This window comes from Haliotis asinina, chromosome 14 (assembly GCF_037392515.1).
Source record: "Haliotis asinina isolate JCU_RB_2024 chromosome 14, JCU_Hal_asi_v2, whole genome shotgun sequence".
Classification (NCBI taxonomy): domain Eukaryota; kingdom Metazoa; phylum Mollusca; class Gastropoda; order Lepetellida; family Haliotidae; genus Haliotis; species Haliotis asinina.
The window spans coordinates 49,702,653-49,714,244 of NC_090293.1; the positions used below are offsets into that span (position 1 = coordinate 49,702,653).

The 11,592-nt window shown below is 37.0% G+C and overlaps 1 protein-coding gene across 1 annotated transcript in view; it reads right to left on the reverse strand.

Annotated features, from left to right (window-relative positions):
* The window catches only part of LOC137261044 (transcription elongation factor SPT5-like), a 29,118-nt gene extending 27,588 nt beyond the window's left edge, over positions 1 to 1,530 (reverse strand). Inside the window, exons 1-2 of the mRNA XM_067798705.1 lie at positions 1,460 to 1,530; positions 154 to 218 (exon numbers count right to left, since the gene is read on the reverse strand). Of these exons, the coding sequence (XP_067654806.1) occupies positions 154 to 198 (45 nt within the window). The 5' untranslated portion in view covers positions 199 to 218; positions 1,460 to 1,530. The remainder of the gene's footprint in view (positions 1 to 153; positions 219 to 1,459) is intronic.
* Positions 1,531 to 11,592: the final 10,062 nt, after the last annotated feature.

Genomic DNA, 11,592 nt, shown 5'->3' on the forward strand with positions numbered 1-11,592 from the left:
GGGTTGCTGAACGCATCAAGTCTAACCATGATAATAGTTGAAGTGTAAGAGTTACCATATGCTTAACACTGAAGACATTCTCTACCCTGAAAAATCCTTAAAGATCAAATATTTAAGACATCCAATTTCTCTGCGATACCATCCAGTACTGACCTCACTCTCAGCATCAGAGATGTCACTGTCCTCGCTATCGGACATTCCTCAAATTGCAGTGGAAACTGAAAAATGGACAATTTCTCCTTTCACATTTGAAACACATTCAAAGATTAAAAAATACATCATTTAACAGGAAACAGACATTGGTCCTGATGGAAAGTAATTTCTGAGCTCTTTTCTCCTTATTTTGCCTGTTTAGAGTTTACATCTACAGACTAGTCCCATATCACTCATTCATAATCATATATAAGTCTCAAAAACAAACTACTGCCACATCTGTAAATACAAAAAATGCCAGCGTACACTGTCTGTATACCCTCATAACATGTAAGTATTCACATACAGGGCAAGTAATAATTCCTTGAATTGAGTACAATTTGCACCTTGTTTTAACATTACACAGGCATCATATCTTTAAGCAAGCTAGTAACAGTTTTTGAGCTTAGTGTTAACCCTTGCAATGAGTTGCATTCTATGTCTGTTTCATACCATGCCAGTCTGAATATCACATACATATATTTATATTTAAATTTTCAGGGTTCCTCCTGAATGAGGGGGCAGCTTGTAGAAATTACAGAGATTAAGCAAATAACCTGGGCATTCTTTATGCCATAGCTGTGAAGTAATTACTTTCTGTCAGTTGAAACTGGCTTGCTAACAGAGTGAAAATGAACTGTGTGAATTGGGCTTAATACCAGCTTTAACAGTATTTCAGAAATAGTATGACATGTTTCCTTGATCTGGTCAGGAAGCCTGAAATCATGCAAGCTGTAGATGTTTACACATTTGAAGATCCAGCACCACAGACATAGTACACCTGTTGTTTGTAGTATGTATATCACAGAGGGTGTACACTTGACTTGCTAACATCAAACTCTGCGTATAAATTATTGTCTTCATATGTCAAAACCCAGTCAATTCTGCTCAGTTTCCCTGAAAGTATCAGGTAAGGAACATACTGACACAACAACCTGCAGAAATGAAACGAAAAATGACAAGGAATCAGCCTAAGCACGTTAAAATATCATCAGGAAAAGACACATGACTCGGGTCAAGAATATGCGTAGAGAAGCGGATATTCTTGTGACCTGCCTAAGACATTTGATCTATTTTCGTTTTCAATTTCTGAGTTCAAAATATGGCATGACAATCTTTCATTGTTTACAAACAGTTGTTTACTGGCGTCAGATTGAAGTGTTCCACTGCCATTAGTCGCATAAGTGACTTATAATTAACTGGAAACATTTTGTATTCAATATGGCAAATACACGTGATTATCAATCAGTCTAAGTCCCATATTCACCCTCAAATTTAGCTGAAGTCACAAAATGCTTCTTGTTCGCAGGTGGCGCTACCAGATCCGCTTCCGGTTATGAGATTATCTCCCTTTAGTTACAGGAAGCTGTATTGTGGTAGAGCGCCTATCCAATGTGACCGCGATGGCACACGATTTGAATGTAACGTACAGCTTTATGCACAAGAAAACAAACAGAACGAAGAAAGACACTGACTGGTAACTCTGCTTACAATGCCAAATGAGGTAAAAACAGCTCAATGGCCAATAAAATCATGTATGGAAAGTTTTTACCGGCAGGGAATGAACGAGGGTATCTATATACGCATTAAGATACAGCTTTATTGTCCAAAAACTAAGTGTCACTTTCTGGAACAGTGTACTTTGTCTGGAGCAAGTTTTTCATAGAACCGAATATACTTATTTACTCGCAACCACATTACATACACCTAAAATACATTCGCTTCTCGGAAACTCTCAAAAGCCAAGACATTTTCCATGGAGACTGAATGTGAAAATCTGGGTTCTATGTAGACTGAGAGACAGGGAGGCAACTCTATAAAATGAAGGCATACTGCCCAGTACCTAATAATAATCAACGAACGAAATACTTTATTAGAAACAGGATTGACATCGCGAGGTCCGGTCATTTGAGTTGGAGAGACCAACTACTGCAGCAGAACCTTTGGCTCAGTGTAATGAAGACATGTTTCCGTAGAATATATGCCATCCCGATAGTGTTCATGACCATACGAGTCGGCATAGTGGCTTGTGATAGGTCTTTCTCTTCTCTTCCAGGCCCAAGGTGTGGCCACGTGAAACAATGAGCACTGAAGGTCCAACTGGTCAGACCCGTGAAGGTCCCGGGTTAGAAAAGGCCTTCAACAACCCAGGCTTGCCATAAAAGGCAACTGTGCTTGTCGTAAGAGGCGACTAACGGGATCGGATGGTCAGGCTCCCTGACTTGGTTGACACATGTCATCGGTTCCCGATTGTGCAGATCGATGGTCATGTTGTTGGTCACTGGATTGTCTGGTACAGACTCGATTATTTAAATACCGGCGCCATATAGCTTTAATATTGCCGAGTGCGGCGTAAAACTAAACTCACTCACTCACTCTAACTGGTCTGGCAATGCTGCGCACATACAGAAACACACCTTTGATACCAACACCTTAGACCGTATACACTTGGAAGATTGACTGGAGTAAATTCAGTTTTCTGCTAAAAGTGTATATAATGGTGTCAAAGGCACTTTTATATATTCCCTTGGATTTATAAATGGGTTAATTTCACGGTTGATTATAAATAAATCAATCTTTCTGACTGACTTGTTTTGTTAAGTTGTCATGTGTAAACTGAGTGAGTGAATAATTTTGAACAAACCTGAATATATCATGATGTTAATTTCACCTGCAATTTCTGGACTGTCAAGTGAATTTAGTAATACAACTATTGTATATCATTACTTAAACTGAACAAAACAGTTGTTTTGCATATGTACAGATATGTCTAACATATGTATAAAGTTTAGTTCCGAACATTACATGCTACAGTTTTGAGCAAAGAAGTTTAAAAAAAATAAAAGATAAAAAATGAATAAATAAAAAATGATCAAACGTAGCAGGAAAAAAAAAATATTCACAGAAAACTGGAGACTACGTAAATGGAGTCATTTTTGCCGCCAGAAAGCCGGACGTTGCATCTGAGAGCATCCGATTCAAAAGAAATTCCCGGGAGAGTATACCCCCGCTCCCCTTAGTTCCATGACTGCTTGACCAAAAGCTTATTACGGCTCGGATGTAATCCACGACATGAAATAAACGCCTGCCCCGTGGTACGTGGCTACTTTCATTTCATTTTGGTCAGTTAAAATACAGGTCGCGGATACAGCTAGCTTGATTTCCAATGTAAACCAATCGTCCTGATCCACTTATGAAACCTATTAAACCTTCACTTATCACATGCGACTGATAGTGGTATGGTCCTTGATTGAACTCCTATTCCGCAACAAGTTGATTAGCTCTACGAATATACCGTTCAAAAGTTTTAAAAACGTTTTTGATTGATTTGTATGCAGTTGATCGAACATACATACCTACTGCAACTAAAATTAGTTTGTGAGAACACAAAACTAGCCTCTGTATATGGTGGTAGATGTTACAAAGTCATTACACACAGTAGATCCAAGCAGCCTTTTTTTTGTAAGAATGGACTGGGAGTCGGGCATGTGACTCGCCTGATTTCATGTCAAAGTTCACAGGTTTCTGTGGGTCCAGTTGCACAAAGCGATCTTAGAGCAACGGCTATCATCAACCCATGACAACGCTTTGTGTAAGTGGACGCCAGTGATCCGGATTCGATTTAATCGTTCCAACCCGTGAATTACTCAGATTGAATGCCTGCACTTTGGAAAACCCGTCCATAGCTATACAGAATCATCGGTAACCGACTACTGGTTTCCCGCCAACTGTCATCCTTTATCGTATCAGGTAAGGACTAATATGGATGAACAACTTCTTTGTTCGTGTGATGTGACGTTTCGATAGAGATTCCTGTATCGGTGTTTGTCCTTATCTGCCTTTCCAACTTCTAAAATGCCTAACAAACGTGGGTGTTATTAGGTTGATATCCATGAATTTGGCCACAAAGGGGTCAAGGATGGGCATTAACATGCAACTCCTGGGGCCTCGATACACTTAGATTTCCTTGCTAACAGTGGCATTGAAGACTGTATATCAATACTTGAAACTCTGTCGATATATACCCTCAGAAGATCATTCGGATATTGCGGAGTTCCTGTGGCGTTGTTGGATTCTGATGACGTCTTAACGTCGTTCCCTCTCATCCCCGACACGTTCAATACTAGTGACAGATCAGGTGATCTGCCGGCCACAGTAACCCATTACTATTGTTCTGATTAAGAAACTGGACGTACATTTTCGAAGCTCTCTTAGCACTAACGTAAGTTAATGTTAATGTATGGCAGCTTCGAAAATCCTGCTATACATCTCGAAAACGCGTGGTCTGGCACTGCTGTGGTGAAACGTCACTCCAGGGCCGTTCTAATTAAAGAGTCCGTTTACAAAATCTCTTCACCGTGCCTCACCGCATTCAAGTTGCCCTCGATTACAATCATTGGTGTCCTTGCCGCACCTGCCCTACTAACAACAGATCATAATGCCCCCGTATCAGGAACGACTGCCTTCCAGAATGTCATGGTCTAGTGTAACGTTCGTCTGCTGTCCTCAGTTCCTTCAAGATGGAAATGTGACTCCATCACATGCTCCCTATCGCACCAGTCATTCACCCAAGAAAGCTGTCTCCTGGAAATCCTTATTTGTTCAAGGAGTTTTATGTATGTTTCATTTTTAAAAATCACAACTACAAAATGTACATGATATGTTGTTAGGTGTATTCTGGTACTTATACTCATTATTATCCTAGGAGGATGGTGTGCTGAAACTTCACAAATTGTCGCCTTGTGGGTAATCAAACCCAGGCCAAGAGCAGAATAACCTAATGCTGGGATACCCTTGATCCAGTCATTGAAGAAACAAGAAGACAGCCGGTGATAGAGAAATCTACATTTATTGTAGTAGAACATGGTAAAATGCCCACATTACAAAGAAACATTTTGTAGTTCAAGATAGCACCATATGATGATTAGCTGACAAACACTACTAGTACTACAAGTAGACATGGATTTAGCTCACAAACAGTTCCAGGCCACGGGGCCTCTGATCTGCAACAATATTTCATGTGCTAAATATATATAAAGATTTACACACTGAAAAGTACAGTCACTCTACAGTGTAAAAGTGTACATATTTCATTCTGTGAATTCTAGTATTATATATTTATGCAGGGTAAAAATTCCAATTTCTTTTTCCTCAAATGAAAGAAAAATATTCAACTTAACAATATTTTATGTGTATGTACAACATGTATCTTGATTGTATTTGACCATAAAAGTAGTATTATGAAAATGGTTTCAATGATACACTTGAAAATAAACAACTCCTCGCACAACAGATGAATACAGACATGTATTATTCATAAACAAACGTCACTTTTATGCTTAAAAAACTCCTTACCCATCACAACAAAGGTAATATTATGGATGATATTCAATTTGTCATGACCCTTTCCACAATACGATCATAATACTATGATTGTCAGATGTCCATGTAAATGTGTAGGAATTGCAATCATCGCATCACAAGATGGCTTTCCAGTACTGGCTCAGGTAAACAACCTAAGCTGTCATACTGAAAAGGTGCATTCATGTAGTCACTCTACTGACCGATCAGAACACAAACTTGAGGATGTCCTTGACCAGCACTCGGTGGAGCCAATCATATCCATGCCATGGACATTTCGTTGACCTATCAAATACCAGTACCTTAGGGTTAAGAGCTTCATCCCCAATTTTACATGTTTCCATCACAAACAAACAGGTAACACACTTGCAGTAGACGAAAGTTACATTCATACTTCACAATATGGCTTCCTATGTAATAGTATTTTTAAACATGCATTTTCACAGTAAACACAAAACTTATTCAACAAATGAAGGTCAATAAAGTTCCCATGTATCTAGGCTAACTGGGCTTGATTTAAGCTTTTCAACTTGCATTTGTGCAACCCGAGCTGCAAAATTCATCTCATATTTATACCAACGTGCACCCAATCCATGGTAATATTTTGTGTTTAAAGAACAGATTTCAGATGGAAAACAGAATGATGAGGAACTAGCTTGCAACAGAGACTATATATGACTAGCAAACAATGATTGGATGACTTATTTCTACTAATGATAATTTCTGAGGCAAGATAAAATGATCTTCCAAGACAACCAATAATTTGTTGAAACATTTGAAATCAATATGACAACTGAAATATTATATGTAACTTTATACAGAGTAGCAATGCAAGCTTGTTTGTCTGGTGCAACAAGGTTACTACCATAGGTTGCACCACATGCAAATACCCTTTATTTCCTTAAATCAAGCTCTTGGTATAAATGAACATCCCCTGAAGATGTTCAGATCTGTAGATGGGTCAACGCTACATGAATTAGGGGTGTTCCAAGGGTCTGGTCATAGTCGTGTCTGAGTTTGTCGGAACACATACTGAAGTTGAATCAGAGGACAACTCCCTTCATCAACAAAAACCTTAACAACACGCATGAATAGAGGTGAAGAACAGCTGATTCTTCCATCTGGCTACAGTTAATTCATCCAAACAAGAGATATTAACTACAGCAATGTAAAAGAATTATAATGCATAACCAAATGGAACTGCATCTTAGTGCCAAAAGGCAAAATTATTCATAAATTCTGAAAAATGTTAAGAAATCATTCTTTTCATTATGCAAATATGCAGATGGCTCTAAGAGAAACAATGATCCCGTGAAGCATCATCCTGAACAATCATTATATCCATGGTCTTCATGATAGGTAAGGAGTGGGACACTGAAATACTTTCTCACTTAAACCAAGCATAGTGTTACCCACTGTTTGTAATAAACAGAAAATTAGGATAGAGGTCTTCATACAAAATATGCATGAACACCTACAGAATGTGTTATTTTAAAATTATGTGCATGAGATTTATTTCATAAAATATGTAACAGTCAAAGCACAATACTAGAGAGGTAGATCTTAAAGTTCGGATGATGGAGGACACCCGCCATCATTGACAATCCACATGTATAAAGTTCCATACACAGCTTTGAAAACATTTGTCACAACATGGAGAACATTCAGAATAAAATGGTATCATACATAGGTTTATCATTTGTTGAATATACAATTTTCAAAATATTTTGTCATTACAAAGCATCATAAACATTACTGAATATGTGGTCTGGAAAATATGGTATTTGTTTAACAGAAGATGCTAATTACCTCAAAACAAAGTTTAGATATCCTTGATAATGCTTGAAACAATAAACATACAGCCATACAATCAGGTGATTAATGTTACTAATCACTGCCTCTTTAATAAATGAATATCTTTTCTCATAAATATACATTCATATAATTCTCATGAATGAATACTTCACACAGCCTAGTAAAATCAAGGGAGGGTTGATCCAAAAGAATACTTCATGATAATGATAAACCAAACGTTTAAAAAGCCAGTTTCTATTGCTAATATGGAGTACTTAACAAAATAACCGTAACAGTAAGTTCATGACTTTTAAAATTCATGTACATCATGATGATTCAAGCCATATCCTGTTAAACATCAGAGTAACATTTAAAACCCACTTAATCAGTTCCCATTCACGTCCACAGGAACAAATTGCCATTTAATGTCCCACAAAACATGTAAACGTTGAAGATGTGTGATACACGTGACGATGACGACATAGACAAACACCAATTTTACAATAACAATGACACATACAGGACAACAACCATGAACCGTCAGTTCCTGTGCCGTTCTCCACCTGGACCTGTCCTAGCTGAGGGAAGTTCATGCCATACACAAGCAATGCCCTGGTTTATGAGCTGTGCAGGAATCATAGACAGACTTCAGCCATAAGTCTACCCAAACCTAGAAAATGTCTAAGTTCAGTATGTAACAGCTATAGAATTGTATTAACCTACTGAAATTGATGCTCAAATCTCAGACTAGGAAATAAACCAATGTTGGCATAGGCTGCAGTGATAATGATGTTTAATTTTTTCTTCAAAATTTCAACAATCTAACATTCATAAAATAAGTATGGTTCTGAAGTATCAAAATTCATCATTTCGACTGGGAAAACACTATTTCCCTATAATATTGAGCTTATCTCAGCTAGTTATCCTTGTTAGATCCTCGGTAAATACAACAAATATTTGATTTTTTCCAAATAAAATGGACAGATTGCAACTGTGGTATATAGTAAATAAGTATTTATAGAAAACTGAAATACGGAGGTAGCATGATCACCTGATCATATTCACATGGAATAGCGATAGGAAGTAGTGATACTTATTACTGCTCCCAGAGAGTAGAAATATTAATACATTTGTAGTTACAAGGTGTACTTGTGTGACTAAACATTTTGATTTTGCAGGACATACCTATTTCAAGCGAATAATTTCTTTATTGAAATCCTTCAACACATAATTCTGATATGTTGTTACCATAGCAACAAAGCATGTGATCCTGCATGTAATTAATGACAGTTGATTTACAAATATGATTCCAAATGATTTAAGAGAATAATGGTGGTAACCATAGCAACAATGAAATGAAAATAAACAAAGACCCTGAATAAATCTTTACCTGCAGTAACTAATGAGGTAGAATTAGTATTGCTTTCAACATGACATGGTTTGAATAAAAGCTACCAACTTTTGATGTATCTTATTAAACAATTAAATTAAAAAGAAAATCATGACAGCCCTAGATATGGTAGACTTGATAGATTTCTTTAAAATCATTAAGATAAAAAAGCCAAACAAATTTTCAAATATAATTCTAAAACTAAACAATAGATATTTAGAGTAAAACAGCCAAGTACTTATTTGTTTAAAAATCAGGTAAACTATCAATGTTAACAAGTTCAAAACCCAACAAATAACATGCATAACTGATTTGAAACAAAAATAAACTTTCATGGCAATCCATTTGCCCTTTCCAAACAATGTGTTACCAATTAAGACAAGCCACAACCCTGTCCTCACCAATAATCGTGTAATCCTTATGCAGAGTAGTTTAAAACAAGTACTAGTATGTTATCAAGTATTCCATACTAACAGCAGTGATAATGCCATTCAAATGGGTTATCTGTCATTCTGCAGAAGCTATCATAACAAACCTGGCCCAAGAGATCACCATAAAACCTGCATCATGAACAGTGGTTTTCAATATTTTCGACAACCAACCAACCAGAAAGAAAATATATCTCACATTCTTTTACAAAATTGTTGATAAAAAATACAATCAATTAAATGCACTTTCATTTTTGTCTTGCAATATAAGTGAATGCTTGTGGTTACTCTTAAGTTTGGGGCTGGTGAATATGAGGTAGATATGATAATATTAAAAGAAAAATATTTATGACTGGTTGTAAAATAGCCACATTTCATGTTTGAGATGTCTGATGTTCAAAAGGTCTTGCTGTAAGAGTTCATATTTTGCTGATTCTAGTCAGAACCAACAAGTACTAACCATAATCCCCAGTTACATATATCCCCTTATTTCAGTTTCCTGAAAACTTGTGCTAATCAGTGTTGTATGAAATACTTAACGCTGTCGAGTTCACTAGATGTATGCAGACAATTCAAAGTGTTGGTCCATAATTCCTTACATTTGGTTGGTTTGGTTCATTTATCTGAAAATCAAAAATTCAAAACAAAATGACTAGGTTTCTTTTCTACTGGCAATTTTAAGAGAATGTTTGGACTAGTGAATGACAGTGAAATGCCACTGGTAGATTTTAGATCTAAAACTTACAAAAGGACCCAAACCGACCAAGACTGTTACTCCACTGTATTACCTACAAAGCCAAATCAAACTTACAGATGATCAAAACCATCCTGCACTCTGCATTTCTACATCTCTTTGGCTTACCTATCACTTGACAGAATCAAAATCCATGCACACCACAAAAAGTGACAAAAAAGAAATAAAATAAAATAAAGACTGGCCTTGGCTGTTTTTCTGTATATGTTAAACAGGGTCTGGATTGACAGGGTCTCACTTTACTGGATTACAAGCTTTCAAACACACCTGCATTGTGCCCTGCATTCCTGCTAACAGATCCTTCTTTCTTGAACAGAGAGCAGTTTTCCATTACAATTAAAAGACCAATCGTTTGATGTTCTCAGGGGCTGTGATTGATAATGAACGATATACTTCTGTGACAACGACCCTGAACAAAGTTTACCTGCAGTAACTAATGAGGTAGAGTTAGTATTGCTTTAACATGACAAAGGTATAAATAAACTTGAATTACATCTTTTTGATATTTATCACCAAACGATTAAAAAAAACCCCTTCAAAGGCTTGAGAAACATCATTTTGACGAATGGTTTTAAGAAAAAAGGTTCATAGCATACGCTAGATGTCCTGCTAAATATGGCATGTCAGGTTTATTTGGGTTGAAACCCTGTAGAGATGCAGGTCTCAGACGTTTACCATTCTGGTGCAACCCACTGTCATGGATATTCTGTTGTATTGACAAAAATATACTGAACAGAAAAAGAAATGCAACGTGTGTGTGTGTGTGTGCGCGCGTGTGCGCACGTGTGCGCGCGTTGTGAAGTTTTTAAATGAAAGCCGTAAACATAAACATGCGCACTTACTTTTATCAGATTATATATTATTTTTCAAACTTGTGCTTCCTTTGCTGTTCAGTATACAAACATTATCGTGTGCAGCAGGATTCAGTTCCGCTATCAAAGATCACTGTTTTATGCAAGGGATGCAACTCCACCACGCCCTAGACAATGAGGGTAACCCCAGTTCTTATTCAAACAGAGAGCCCAAGGAAATATCCCATGCCTGACTATGGTACCAGGCCTATCCAAGCATATTTAATGTCTGTCAGAAAAACTACTGCACTCCAACCAAAATGCTTTAACTGCCCACAAACGTACACAACACAAACCTTTACAAAGCTCTTTGGGCTGAAACTAGACATTTGTTTCAACAAAGATGCACCAATATTGCCCATTTCAACGTTTGTAAAATATAAAATGTCACAAGGTGATAAACGAAGACAAGCTACCATTGAATGGTACATCCACTAATGTACATGGGTAGAAATCACATTCAGTGTAGTCATAATGGTATTTAAAATGCACCATGATCAGTAGCCTGAATAGCATGGCCTCACAGTCCAGATCAAGTTAGAATGAACTTGGATTCTTTATGTACCGCCGGCAGCAGCAGTTTAGAAGCCCAAAGTTGGTGATGTTTGTCTTAAAGCTACTTTGATCATTTCACTTTAGTCATGACTTACCTACATTGAACTAAAACGTAGAGTTAAGCATGTTTCAGTGTTTTCTTTTCTATTTAGTCTTTTCCGACCTATGAACACAGAAAAATATCACCTGATGCACCATTTTACCCTCCTTGCTAAGATAAACTATTACTGAAAACAGTAATAACTACATTCAACCATCTCTTTTAAC